Genomic DNA, 14,283 nt, shown 5'->3' on the forward strand with positions numbered 1-14,283 from the left:
TAGGGAGCTCTCACCATGACAATAATAATAATAACCTTGATTTTATCAAGCACACCCAGCATCACTGCGCAATTCAACAACACGACTTTAGCTCTCTTAGGCTGTGCGGGGTACGCGATCTATGCATGCTGTGCTATGGAAATAGGGAGTAGTTTTATTGGGGTTGCCTCACGTGATGACCACACTGCACAATAGACTTCCCGGCTCGGAAGGTTCACTGAGGGGTTTTCTTCCCTCCTGCAACTGCCTCACGGGGAGTCAATTGCTCGCCTCGGCAGGTGTCTCGTCATCTCTCACGCAGTCAAGACTCGACTTTCAGTCTCCAAGTCATTCTCTCGCAACTATAGCACTAACAAGGCTGCATATACCCCCCTTTCCGCCCCCTCCCCCCGCTGTACGATGACGCCCTCCAGCGAGTCCATCACCGTCGCGCCCGCCCCACAGGACTCCGCATGGCCTCCACCCCACATCTGGGGGGCCATGAGCGCCGCGGACCGCGCCAGCTGGCTAGGTCAAATACAGCGGGACAGGGCCAGGCGCCTGGAATTAGATATAGCCGAGACCGACCTCCGCCGGAGGAGGCCTCAGGGGGACCTGCAAATCGACGAGGATAACCAAGAGGAATACCAAAAATCGGTCACCGATCTAGATCAGGAAGACAGGGTCTTCAAGATGACCGAGTCAGGAGGCACAGTAGGCTTCAAGAAGACAGCGTCATCGCTCAAGGACTGGGGCCCCAACCCCCAAATATGGACCGGCTGCTTCCTCACCTACCTGGCAGCCATAGGATACCTCTTCGGCGACAAGTACCCTAAGGCGGTCCCCAACATGCTCATGTTCGTGAGGCAGATCCTGGACTTTGCTCAGACCTATCACTGGCCGGAAGCGGTACTCCCGCTTGCTCTTAACTTTCATCAATATATACTGGATAAGGGAGAGCTGTCGACGGATAGCTACCTGGTCACGGCCCAATTCCGCGAGAAATACCTCCGCCACAACCTCACCCTGCCAGCCAAGTCACCACCGCATTCCCCAGCAGCCCGACCCCGACAGGCGAGACGGGCCAGATCTTCAAACAATGAGACAGAGGTTTGCGACAAGTTCAACACGACAGGGTGCCTCTGGGAAGGCTGCAAGAGACGTCACGAGTGCACGGTATGCGGTTTAGGCGACCACGGTGCCTCGTCCTGCCGCAAGAAGAAATAGCAAGCCAGCCGAGCGGTGAGGAGAGGCCCTAGCGAAAACAACGGGGTAGCCTCCTACCTACCAGCGACAGGCGCGATACCGTGTGGTCAACCGGCGAGGCCTAACACAGCCACCCAGTACCCCGTCTTCAACCCAGAACTCCCGAAACTAGAGTTCTCTCCTTCACCACTACACACGCAAAGCTGGAGCAACTTCCTCCGCTACTATCCCGGAAACCTCGGGCCCACCCTCGTGGGCATCCTAACGCACGGTGTCCAGATAGGCTACAGAGGCAAGAGGCAGTCTTACCATTCCACCAACCACCACATACACGAACCCAACATTATTACGGAAAAAATAGCAGAGGATCTTAGGCTCTGTCGGGTTAGATTGACCTCTGAACCTTCCTTCATCTCGCCGCTTGGGTTAGTTCCTAAACAGGATGGGGGATGGCGCCGCATCCACGACCTATCATGGCCCCCTGACCGAGGCGTCAACCAGGGTATACCAGACAGCTGGTCGACCATCGAGTATATGAATATCGACGATATATACGACCAGGTTGTGCAGGCCGGCCCAGGCTGCACAATCATCAAAAGGGACATCAAGGACGCCTTCCGAATAGTCCCCGTTGCTGAGGATAACCAGCACCTCCTAGCCTTTCGGTGGAACGATTCCACCTACGTCGAGTGCTGCCTCCCATTTGGCCTGGCAACAGCCCCATTTCTATTCAACCTCTTTGCGGAGGCTCTCCACTGGATACTCCAGTGCCTCCTCCCTGCATTCTACATGAACCATTACCTAGACGACTTCATCGCCATCACAAGATCGCCCTCAGTGTCCGACCCTGCGGGTGCCTTCGACGAGGTCTACAACATGGTAACCGACCGCCTAGGCATCCCTCGCAACACCAAAAAGGACGAGCAAGGGACATGCGTCGCGGTCCTAGGTATCCAAATCGACTCCATTGCGATGGAAGCTCGCCTGCCACCAGAGAAGTTGTGCCGCGCCACATTGGACGCCGCAGCTGCCCTGAACGCAGCGAGTCTCAGCCTCAAGCAAACCGAGAGTCTTACAGGCTTACTAGCCTTCTGCTCAAGAGTCGTCCGGCTAGGAAGAACAAGGCTACAGTCTCTATACACCTTCCAAGCCGCCTTCCCACGTGGGAAGAGCGCGCGCCGCCGTATCCCCTACGAGGTACGTGACGATTTGGAATGGTGGAGGGACTCCTTGTCTCTCTTCAACGGCGTACTCCTAATCGACCCCTGCCGCCGCCACATCACGCATCTATACACAGATGCCTCCACCACAGGCCAGGGGCTCTTCTTCTTTTCTTCCAAGTCCACATCGGACTGCTGGCTGGCCCATTGCCACCAGCTTCATGCAAGCAATGCTGCCACATTGGCCCTTGCTCAAGACGCACATGCGCACATCAACACCAACGAAGTAGACGCCATCCTACAAGGCTTCCTACTCTTCAGCCAACATTGGCTTCATCACACCCTCGTGGTCCACACGGACAGCTCTACAGCGCACACAGGACTAAGTAAAGGCTTCCTTCATGGTCCGCCCAATGCACCTCTGAAGAGCCTGCTTATCCTAGCCGCGGCGAGGGACATCCAAATCGTGCCACATTGGCTACCCTCCGGGGAAAACACATTAGCAGACGCGCTCTCGCGTAATAACCTTCAACAGATTGCTAACATTTGCCCTCACTGGCAGGACCTCTCGGTATTGAACCGCCCGCGTGGTTCTCCTCACGAGCTCATCAGCTCAACGCAGGCCACCTGAAGCTGCTCTGGAACGGACTCGGCGCCAACACGCGCTCCGTGTACCTCTCTGCCCAGCGCAACTACGAGAGACACTGCGCGCTGCAAAACTTGCCAGCGTGGCCAGCTTCGAGGCACTCGCTGATCTCGTGGCTAACCTCACGACTTCTTGGAAATTCCGGCCAGAAATCAGTCAAGCCAGACACGGCCCTGGCAGACTTAGCCGCCCTCCGGGCCTACCACATTGATAACTTTCTTGATGATAAACTCTTTGATAACAAGCACTTCCGCCGTCTCATCGACGGCGCGAGAAGACTCAGCCCAACGGCCAAAGTACGAGTCAGAAAGCCGATTTCGCGTGAGGCCATCACAGCGCTATCCGCTGGCTTAGACACACTTCCGCTACAGCCCTCGCAGATGACCGTTGACCTCAGGGATGATCTGAACTTCGCAGCCGCCTGCCGGGTGGCATTTGCTGGATTCCTCCGCGTCGGAGAATTCACATACAAGAGAGAAGACCTTGGCATACCTTCCATCTTCTTAGCAACGAAACTGACGCGCTCAGACATCAGATTCTCGTCTTCGTCCGACCATGCTCAACTCACACTCAAGAGGAGTAAGACGGACCGCCGCCACGAAGGAGTGCAGATCATCCTCGCGAGAACAGGAGACGGAGCATGCCCAGTCGACGCGCTTCAAAAGCTGCTGCTCCTCGACCCCAAGGAGCACGACGCCCCGTTATTCTCCTTCCACAGAAGACCATTCAGTCGCAGCAACTTCCTATCTACCCTCTCGACCAAACTGAGAACTCTTGGGTTACAAACGGACGGGTACTCAGGCCACAGCTTTCGGAAAGGTGCAGCGCAACATGCGCACGATAGTGGGATTCTCAACGACCAGATTCAGATGCTCGGGAGATGGACCTCGGAGGCATTCAGAGTTTATTTCACGACGAACGCGTCAGTCTTGTATCAGCTCAACCACCAGTTCCAGACGGGCTCGCCGGCGCCGCTGTCTCTGGTTCAACCACCGTCCCCTCCACCATCCTAGTTTGGCCCGGGTCATTTGGGCCCTCTCTGACGCTGCGGTCTAACACGCTTACGCATAAGACCGCAGTGACAGGTGACCCGTTGCGGCCAAACTACACACACTCTGTCCCTCTTGACTGCGTGAGGTCACCAATAAAGTGTTGGTTTAATCATCAAACTCCTCACCGCTCTTTTCCGTGTTTTTTGACCTTTGTCTGCGACAACGACAAGAAAATGCCTAGGTCGAGACCCCGATGGAAATATACAGAGGAAAACATGGCAGAGGCTATCTTGGATGTTACTGATGATGGCGTTTCACCTCCTCAAGCCGCTCAGAGACGGGGAGTGCCTCGAAGCACTCTAGTCGACAGACTTAACGGCCGCGGGGCCGTTAAAGAGCAGATCCACCCTCATCGACGCTTGTCCAAGAACCAAGAGGATAGATTGGCTGCCTGGATACTCCGGCAGGAGTCCTTGGGCTACGCTCCGTCCCACAGTCAGGCTGGCGCATCATTCATTAATAGTGATTGAGTTAGTGCTGAATGATCAATAATGATCACTATCAATCATTTCATTGACGCCATGCCCGAAATAATGATCATTGCATTGGAGAGACGGCAATGAAATGACAATAATGAAATGAAAGACAGGTGACCCCCTGCGTAACGTGGTTGAGTTCTGGTACCTATTTGTGCTAGCAGAATTAGCCAAGGAGAAGGTTCCTATCCCATCAACTGTCATAAACCTCCAACGCGGTCACGACAGGGGGGTCGACCCAATTAAAATGGCGCAAATAAAAGGTACATCTCCTCCCCACCTAAATTAGCCTATGGTAGAAGTCCCAACAATCCTTCGAGTTACAAATCGCTACATCGCACTTGTCGCATCCTTTCCATGACTGCCGCGGCCGCCTTGGCCTCCTTCTGTTGCCGCTCACACCTGCTAAGGGCTTCCTTTTTTGGCTTTTTGACCTAACCTCCCCAACCCGAAGGCCCTGACAAGGAATGCAGTCTGATTTTTTCCCTCTTGAGACGTAATTGTGCTGTTGAACAGGCGTAAATTCGTCCCCGGCTCGAAACCTTTGCCGCGACTGACTGTCATGGTGGAAAGCCTTGAAGATAAAATACTTCGAACACCCGTTAAGTTGCCAAGGTAAGAGACTTAACGGCTGAATATCCAGCCCAAAGGGTAAATATCGTATATCTGTAATTCAACTCTCCTAGGAGGACCCCCTAGAACCCTCCTTTCTCTTGCGGCGGGTGACCAGCTGTTAAACCGCTTCAAACCTGTCACAAAGAAGTTGACTGATAGTCAGGGTTCACTCTCACACTTCCTGACAGGCCCAATCTAACTATATACCGTCTATCAAACCTCCCCTTTCCCTGTAGCTTATAGCAACACATCGTTTAGTCAATATAGCGTGGTGGATACGGCGGATTGGTCAGCTGTTGAGCCTGACGGCGTTGTTTGTCAGCAAGGCGCATCTTCATCCCTGCCTTATAGTTAGCCACAAACGCAGTACGTAGTAAACGCAGGCGTATAAACCTTCCGTGGGCGTGTGGTTATAGAGGCTCTGACGGTCGAAAGGCGCCTCAAGGAGCAGGCCTTGCAGCGAGGTAACTCGTGAGACAGCAACATAACTAATACCGGCCTGGAAGTCGCGTGTAGCGAGGTCAGTAACTATCTGATCCTTTGTTAAGCTCTGGCACTTGTGAACAGTGATGGCAAATGCCACGATCAGGGGAAACTGCGTGCGAGCGCAGGTCTCGTTACCCACTAGGAAATCCCGTGTGACGGGAAGGATGGGTACGATTTTCCTGCCCTCGTTAGTTGTTAGATACGGTGGTCCATCGTAGCTATCGAAATCCACCATAATAACGGCCGGGGGGTCTTCCCATGGGTTGGCGCCTGCATTCCAGGCGATATCGTATACAGTACCCTGGGCACCGTTAACTAGGCCAGCTGGCTGCCATAGATTAGTCGTGAGCATTACCCTGGCGCCCTTAGCAACAGGGAACTTGTTGGATAGATTGCCAGCGTTGTCGCTTGGCGCCTGCCCCGCGCCGCTGCCCTGATTCTTTGCCTCCACCTGTATTGCTGGGGAGTTAAGGTGTACCATATGCTCGTAATTGTATTCGTTGACGCGGGCTTTTGTAGAATACACCCGCAAAGCGGCCCTGAATCTATCAACCTCGCTCTGCGTTAGCTTGGCTTGTACCCGATTGCTAAGGAGGTTCCAGGACGGTATAGATAACTTAACTTCACGCAGCTCTTGCAAGGCCTGACGGAACCGGGCCTGATCATCACCAGCCTGGCGCTGTACCGTGGTCAGGAAGACGGTGCGGTCAAATAACCGGTAGGCCACCTGCCCTCTCCTTTCCAACGAAGACAGGCTGGTGCTAGTCGAATACAGGGGCTTTTGCCGGACTGGTGGTAACTGGAAGAAATCGCCTACAAGCAAGACGCTCACACCACCAAAGAACTCGAATCTACGCTGTGGAAAGGCCTGCCGCAGTCGGGAATCGATCCGCGCCAGCTGCTCAAGCCCTAGCATGCTCTTTTCATCGATAACGAGGTACTTGACGTGCCGTAGACGGGACTGAAGGGCGGCTGCGTCGGCTGGGGGAAGGTCGGTAAAAGCACCACCTACTGGGAGACGTAGCAACGAATGTATGGTGCTGCCCTGTATCTGGTTACTCGCAACACCTGTTGGCGCTACGCGGCAAATGGGGCTAGGATTCGGTAGGGCAGCCGCCTGAAGATGGGAGGAAAGCACCTTGATAAGGAAGGACTTGCCTGTACCACCACCACCGTCAACGTGGAGAAGGATTTGAGCAGGATTTTGCGCCTGGAAGTGGCCCATGAAGGTGTCGTACACGAGCCGTTGTTGTGGGTTAAGCTGGTCACGCCAGTGAGGGCCAAGAACCTCCACATCGTTGGCTATAGGGTGGCTAGCGATAAGGTCTTTCCAGTAGCTGTCTCGAAATTCCGGATAAGTGCCCACATGCCGTGTCCAGTCGTAATTGACGTCGATATCGCGGTGGCCAAGTAGGTCAAAACCTTCCTGGGTAAGGGGGTTGTCAGGTAAAAAGGCGGCGAGGCGGATCCAGTCTTCGTCATCAAATTCCTCCTCCACAGGCAGAGTCTCGTACTGATCCTCTTGAGGTTGTAACCGAGCCTCTTTTGGCCGGCCGTAATGGTCATCACCATGACTGTGGTGCTGCCAACAATAGGAGAAGGCCTTGGCGTGAGAACTAAAACGCTGGCGGTCAAATGTGAGGAGCTCATCAAGCCGGCGATGTGGGTGGTTCAATGTTAGCTTTACACGGCAGTAATCTGGCCACTGTTGACCTTCTGGATCAGCCTGATAGCGAGGAAAGTAGACCAACACACGAGGCCTGCCGTTAACATTGCTTGGCTGCCATTGCTTCCACATGGAAGGGTTCCTAGAGAGGAAATTCCAGTATTTGAGAAAGGAAACGTAGGTCAGGTCCTCTAGGGCCTCTGGGCGTCGACAGTACTTTTCGTAGACGTTGGGGGCCTCGTCAACCTCATCGCCATCGATCCGTAGGGAGCGGGAATGCATGTCAGGATTACGGCAGTCAACGTATAGACAGGTTCGTGAGCCCTCCTGTAACGGCAGGCCGAGGAGCAAGTGGCTAACCTCCTGTTTTGAGTAATCCCGCTCAGCAACTAGCTGATTTAGGAGCTTTGACGTGAAGGAAACCAGGGGGTTGCGGTCCTTGACCCGGGGCATCAGGGCCTTCCCAATCTGAGCAAAAGACTCGCTCTTCTTTTCCGACTTGGAGCAGTATTTGGCTGCGTAATCGATCACCTGCTGTAGGCTCGTGCAGGGCGAGACATCTGTATTGGCTAGCCACGCAACGGTAAGCAAGCGGTTGTAGTGGTTAATCTGGCTATCGTTCCGCTCGCCCCTGAAGCTCCAGTGCTTAGAATGAGGAACCTTTTCAAGGGAGGCTAGTAGGCGCTGCCCGTGAGGAAATCCAAAGCGGCACTCTACCTGCTTGGTATGCTTGTTGAGCTGCATACAGTAGTTGTTGCAGCGGTGGCGTTGCACGCGGTTGACTACCATTGATAGGAACTGAACTGTAAGGGCATGCCCCAATAGATTACTGGTCAGGGGATTCCCTTCCCCAGGCGCCTGTACCCGCTGAGGCTCTGGGTTAACAGCAGATACGTGATATCCCCAGATTCGGGCGAATTGCTCTCGGGACTGACCATCATCAGGATCTAAGTCAGGGTGGCCATTTAACCAATATAGGCCGTGGTGGTGACTGGAACCCCTGCCCTGCCACTCATAGCGACCCCAAAAGTCTGTTAGGTTAAACTTCTGCTTCAGGACAATATTCCTAAAGAGCGTATAACGCTTATGGAAGTGATAAGCGGCAATGTGGGCGTTGTCTCGCAGTAATTGCCGGGACAGAGCCATCCGCGCCGCCTCAGGAGCTGCTTTCCACTCTTGGAATCGAGGCATATGACGATATAGGGACTCCCAGTGGTAATCAGCCGCACTTGCTGTAACGAAAAGGCCAGGCCTACCTAGATTATAGGCATATGCCTCCAATTCCTTCCTTTGCTTATACCAATATGGACGAGTGCCCCTGATTACGGCGGCTTGGCGCGTGATCGACTGGATCAGGGCCTGAGCCTCTGGCTCGTCAGGCTTAGCCATCGCTTCCGCTATGTCAGCGCGCGTAAGGGATTGACGGCGGCCTTCGTGTTGCTTGACTGAGTAGTTGCTTCGCTTTCTGACCTGCGCACGTAACAGCGTGTTGAGGGCGACGAAAGGCCACGTCTTATGGCGGGCAAAACGTCCGTCTTGCCATCTCATCGCATGGGCAAGGTAGTCCTGGTACGTGATGCTCCGTAGGCGAGGCTCCACGAAGTCCGCCTTGCCGTCAGGGTAGAGAGTAGGGAACGCGAGCGATAACAGCGGCTGGGAACGGTTGAATTCATTCATAGGAGTTCTGCGAATGGAAGGCAGTGGCATCTGGTGCTGAGCCTGCGCGCTAGGCGGCATATGCTCAAGATCAGCCATACACTCAGGGTCAGGGGTACCATGAAGGAATCGGGACTGTAGGGCGTTTAATTCGGTATCGGTAATCTGCAAATTCGGGATCGCTGAGGCGTCGGCATCGCTAGGATCCTCTTCTAGAGCCTCCTCGACAGGGCCTTGGGGGAGCTCGCCGTCAGGTAGGTCAGCCACTTGGCTAGCAATGGAAGCAACTATGCTGCCGTCAAGAGGAAGCCGTTGCAGGCGATCCTGGCTCACAATGACATCGCGATAGCCCGGGTGGTGGCGCTGTAGGTAATGCAGCCAGGTCAGCAGACATGAGCGGCGTATCCGGAAATCGCGAGCAAACTGCTGCTGGAAGCGAGGGTCGCCCTCCATATCAGGAGGCCGCAGGAGCACGATGTCTAGCTCTTCAGGTAGGGCTGGGAGCTCTTCAAATAGTCTACCAACATTGCGAAGGAAGTGGACAACGTGACCGCGGTATTTATATTGAGCGCCACGTACCTGTAGGACCTTCACGTGTACGTGAACCCTAGCAATCAGCATCTCCTCAACCATTGTTAGGTCAGGTAGATTACCGGGGACTTCCCCGAAGTCAAGGCTATTCGCAGCGCTAAAAAAGTAGGGCTCGTCAGGGGTTCTCTTCCTGTCTCGACTAATGCAGCGGCCGCAGATTTTCAAGCTATTTCGCTTCATATCGAACCAATGCTCCCGGCAGCGAATGCAACTATACATCTTGTCGTCACTCAGGGCAGTATAGAACTCCCGCACAAGGGCCTGGTCCTCCTCACTAAGGGCAGGCAAGTTAAGGTCCGCTGTAAAAGGTGGATCAACTCTCTGATCAAACTGTCGCTCTTGAGGCTGTGGCCGTGGCCGTGGGTTAAAGGTGCCTTGACGTGTATAGCGGCCGCGGCGATGACCCCGTGGGAGTAATGAAGGGGTGGTAGGGAACGATTCCTGTGGTATAGGCGTGCCTAGCACAATAGGAACCGTTGGAAGAGTGCCTTGACGAATTGGCGTTTGAGGAATTGGCGTGCCCAGAACTACTGTTGGCAGGCTAAGGGTAGGAGGGATAGGGGAAGGTCCCTCTACCGCGCTTGGGGTAGGTGGCCTCAGCAGAGGTCTAGGCAGTCCCTGGAGTGCGGGCGCCAGGCCACGGAATAAAGCAGGCGTGGCAGGATGTTGTGAGCCGTGCACAGACGCAAGCCTTGGCGCAGTCCGCCTTGGAGGCGTCAGGTTAGCTAGAGAATCGGTCCTTTTCGTGGCTCTGTGTGGCGATAGCCTCAAGGCGATATTCCGCATGGCGGCAACGGCGGCTCGGGATTCAGCTGCACGTTCCCTTCGGCGTGCCCTACAGCTAGCACAGTCTCCTGTAAACTTCGTAGGGTCCTTGACGCTTCGAAATTTGATTTCGGGCAGGTCTTGCTTGCAGGTGTGGCAGTTTCGAACTCCCTGGGGTATATCGTCCTCCATCTGGCCGTATATATATCCACCTCTTACCCACCTAGACTGCTGGATATCGCTCGGGCAGGGAAGCTTGGCGACGGCTTACGTCCAATACCGTGATAGATCTCGATGCAGAGGCTGTCTTTGAGGTAGTTAGATTAGGTCTGTGACTAGGGAGGAAACTGCACTGCTTCCCGGAGGCAGGGTAACTGGGGAATCTTGAGAGGTAGGCTGGCTGCGGAGGTAATAAGAACCTAGATACCGTTAGCAACCTGATGGGTTTGATAGATTCGACAGAAAAGGGAAGCAGCCGCCACGGAGGTTAGTGTAAGGAGTAAAGGGCACGGGGGTTATTCAGTCGGGATCGTGCTTAGCCACCCAAAAAATTGATTGCATTGAAGAAAAGAAGAACTGAAAGCTCTTGGAGAGTTTGTCAAGCTAGCTAGTTACCAAGTCAACGCTCAGGGGGTGGTTTGCGGCGAGGCCTTCATTTGGTGGCGTTAACAGCCGACCAATTCGCGCACGAGTTGAGCATATGCCAGGCCAATTAGCCAATCAGAGGAGGTTTTATGCTCGATTCTTTCTGACTGAGTAAAACGCCCTTCGGGCTGAACTGAGTAAAACGCCCTTCGGGCTGAATAAGCAAATGGGGAGCCATTGCAGGGGGAATCCGGTATGAGACAGTGGACTAAGGAGGAGAAGATGAGTTATCTTGACTGGGATAAGGCAGAGAACGAGCGGGTTGAAGCGGAGGTAGGAGAAGAGATGGCAGAGAAGCCTTTCTTGCAGCGGCGAGGAATGAAACACATCTGGGATGCTGCTGAGAGAGATGTTATGCAGCAGCGGGGAGGGGCCTAGTGGGAACGCCCCCCGCTAACATTTGCAAAGTTGATACGAAATGTGATAAAAAATATATCATTTAAATGAGAAAGAAAGGGTAAAACTCCGAGTATAGGATTGGTGATCTGATGGCTTAATTTGAGGAGGTTGCTCATTCACATACGGATTGGGCTTACATAACGAATCTTATTTTCACAGCCGGCTGTGTGCGTAAGTCACGTGATATTAAATTCACAGCCGGCTGTTACCTCAGCAGGCTCAGACCCACTCACTAAGCGCACAGACGTACCGATCACGTGCTTCTGTGAGAGGGCCTGAGTGGTTTCCGACGCGTTTTGGTGCGAGTGCGACTATCTACCATACAAAATGGGTACAGTGAGTGCCGCTTTGCAAACGCGACGTGAACGCCATCAACTCCCACGCGGCATAGCGCCTTCAATTCGACACTTTTCATTATAATTAGTATTTCCGAAAATCCTACAAACACCAGGTACCTGCTCATCTTGTTTTTGTTCAATTGGATCCGGTTCTTGTGCAATATCACTACGAACGGCCTTCGCGTCGGAAAATCCGCCAGCTAATTCACTCGACAACGACCGGCAACTCCACCATCTCCTGTGCAACAAAGACTCCATTATTAAGAGAGGCTCTCCCAAGCTAGTACGACCTTCGGGCAGCCTTGGACTTGGTACTCTACAGTCCTCTGTTGTGAAACCGACACGAACATCAACGGCTCCCAGATTTCATGCCATAGCGATAGTCGGATAGTCCCAGACTCAAGGCATCCGCCTTTCCTCACTCAACCGAATTGAAACGGATATTCAGGAGAGGCTGCCGATTTGACGGATCGTCGAGCATGGCTGAGATTGCCGCCACTAATATGGATGACGCGCAATTGACTTCTAAGATTGAGGGTTTGGTGGGTTTCCGGCCGCGAGTTGGGCAGGTAGAGGCGATACGCAAACTCGTGGTTGATCAGAAAGATATGATATTGATTGCACCGACGGGTTGGGGGAAAAGCCTCGTCTTTCAAACAGTTCCAGCCCTGGCTGGTGGAATTTGCCTCATGATCATGCCGCTGACGCTTCTAGAGGAAGATCAGGTTAGTCATCCGCTCTTGATACATGACTACGAGTACGGCTTATCTGAGTCGCCTTAACTAGGCAAGATCAATATCTAGGGTCCCAGGCTGCAGTCCATGTGTACTCAATGCAGGGACGAACTCACTGGCATTGCTTGAAAGCATCAGGAAAGGTGTGTACACCCATGGTTAGTGAGAGCCTTAGATATCTACGAACTACGTTCTGATTCTGTAGTTCTTCTCGGTCCGGAGCTTGCATTGTCTGAAACCTTTAAAACAAAGGTGCTTAGAGACCCGTCGTTCCAACAAAAGCTGGCTCTTGTTGCTATAGATGAAGCTCACGTAGTTTGGGAGTGGGGAGCGTCATTCCGAATGCACTACAGTCAACTAGTTGTACTGAGAAGCTTCATTCGCGGAACGGTGCCATGGCTAGCATGTTCTGCAACACTTGATCCTCAAACACTAGCCAAAGTGAAGGAGTTGTGTGGTTTTGATTCGAAGGTCTTCATCCAGCGCAACTCTGTTGATCGCCCGGACATCTTCATTGATGTGAAGCGGATGGCACATCCGCTTACCACGTTCCGAGACCTTGAGTTCCTCATTCAGCCAGTGAGGAAGGCCATAAAGGATGCAGTTGCCCAGGACTGCGAAAACCAAGCGCGAGCAGCAATAGCAGTTGGCGACATGCACAGTGCAACGCAGCTTATATCCCTCGCCGCACGAGAGCCACGGAGCAGCCAGGTCCTTCAGGGAGTGGACAGCCGGACATGGTGCATGAAAATCCGCAAGACAGTGGTGTATTTCGACTCCATTGCGACTCTTGAGGCTGCCGCAGCGTTATTAACTGTAGCACTAATCAACACTGGTTGCTCAAAGACGGCTGCATCGAACGCGATCCAGCCGTATCACGCCGAGCTCGCAACCTTCGATAAAGAGAGCATCTCGAGGGAATTTGCGAAGCCTGACAGAGAAACTGCCCGGGAGAGCTCCAGGCATCGCATTATCATGGCTACTGATGCCATGGGAATGGGCATCAACAATCCAGATATCCAACTCGTGGTACAGTGGAGACAACCGGCCACACTATGCTCTCTGTGGCAGCGGGCAGGTCGGGCAGCCAGAGGTGCTGGTATCACAGGAGAGTTCATCTGGCTCGTGGAACCTTGGTGCTTCGAAGTGGCGATGCCCGAGAAGGGATCTCAAGGAGCTTTACAGTCAAGCATGGCGCGCAATCGATCTCTATCTCAGGAACTGAGTGACGTGATCAACAGCAAGCACTGCACCAGAAAGAGTATCCTCCAGTTCTTCGAAGATACTGCTTCATACTTGCACCCTTCCGGCCCACAGTCTTGCTGCGCTCTTTGTCGAGGAGATCCACCGTCCTTACAAGTCAGAGTTGCACGAGGCCTACCGAATACGATGGTATCACAGAAGCATATCGTTGCTGCTGCAAGAGCCGCTCTGTTGAAGTGGAGGAAAGAGGCTGCCCAACGGTGGTCCTCTGTATTGTCTCGGGGCGGAGAGGATTTAGTGCTCCCCGATACTGTATTACGCAAGCTATCACAAGCAGCGTCTTCCATCGATACTGTTGACACGCTAGGGCTGCTAGTTGGTACTATTTGGGCCGCTCGGGAGACTTATGCAACTGAAGTAGTAGACCTCTTACGAGCTGCATGTTCGGAAGCCAAGGCGGCAAAGGCCACCGAATTTAGACCAAGGAAGCGTCGTGCTTTGCAAGAGATTGAGAGCAACAGTCAAGGGACGAGTAAGAAGGCACAGAGGGCCACAAAGCCATATAAAGTATAAGCCGAGCAATGAGCATCACAGCGCGTCTGTGATGGATTCTAATAGTGTAAATTACAGCTATATAGTCCTCATGCATTTTTACATCCGAGCTGA

The 14,283-nt window shown here is 53.5% G+C and overlaps 3 protein-coding genes across 3 annotated transcripts; 2 read left to right on the forward strand and 1 right to left on the reverse strand.

The window, feature by feature from the left end:
* Nucleotides 1-399: 399 nt before the first annotated feature.
* On the forward strand, nucleotides 400-4,004 carry MRS44_018803 (uncharacterized protein; the record flags this gene model as incomplete). Its single annotated transcript, XM_065615310.1, has 3 exons — nucleotides 400-1,155; nucleotides 1,324-2,863; nucleotides 2,908-4,004. The coding sequence occupies 3 exons, from the start codon at nucleotides 400-402 to the stop codon at nucleotides 4,002-4,004; spliced, it is 3,393 nt and encodes a 1,130-aa protein (XP_065471382.1).
* A 1,384-nt stretch (nucleotides 4,005-5,388) lies between these two features.
* Nucleotides 5,389-10,319, reverse strand: MRS44_018804 (uncharacterized protein; the record flags this gene model as incomplete). The annotated part of the gene is made up of 2 exons (XM_065615311.1): nucleotides 5,389-5,474; nucleotides 5,528-10,319. 2 exons carry the CDS (start codon nucleotides 10,317-10,319, stop codon nucleotides 5,389-5,391), a joined length of 4,878 nt encoding a protein of 1,625 aa, XP_065471383.1.
* A 1,840-nt stretch (nucleotides 10,320-12,159) lies between these two features.
* MRS44_018805 (uncharacterized protein) lies at nucleotides 12,160-14,190 on the forward strand (the record flags this gene model as incomplete). The annotated part of the gene is made up of 2 exons (XM_065615312.1): nucleotides 12,160-12,405; nucleotides 12,667-14,190. The coding sequence occupies 2 exons, from the start codon at nucleotides 12,160-12,162 to the stop codon at nucleotides 14,188-14,190; spliced, it is 1,770 nt and encodes a 589-aa protein (XP_065471384.1).
* Between the last annotated feature and the right edge of the window lie 93 nt (nucleotides 14,191-14,283).

The sequence above is a fragment of the Fusarium solani genome (genome assembly GCF_023522795.1).
Source record: "Fusarium solani strain SB1 chromosome Unknown bctg00000017, whole genome shotgun sequence".
NCBI lineage: Eukaryota > Fungi > Ascomycota > Sordariomycetes > Hypocreales > Nectriaceae > Fusarium > Fusarium solani.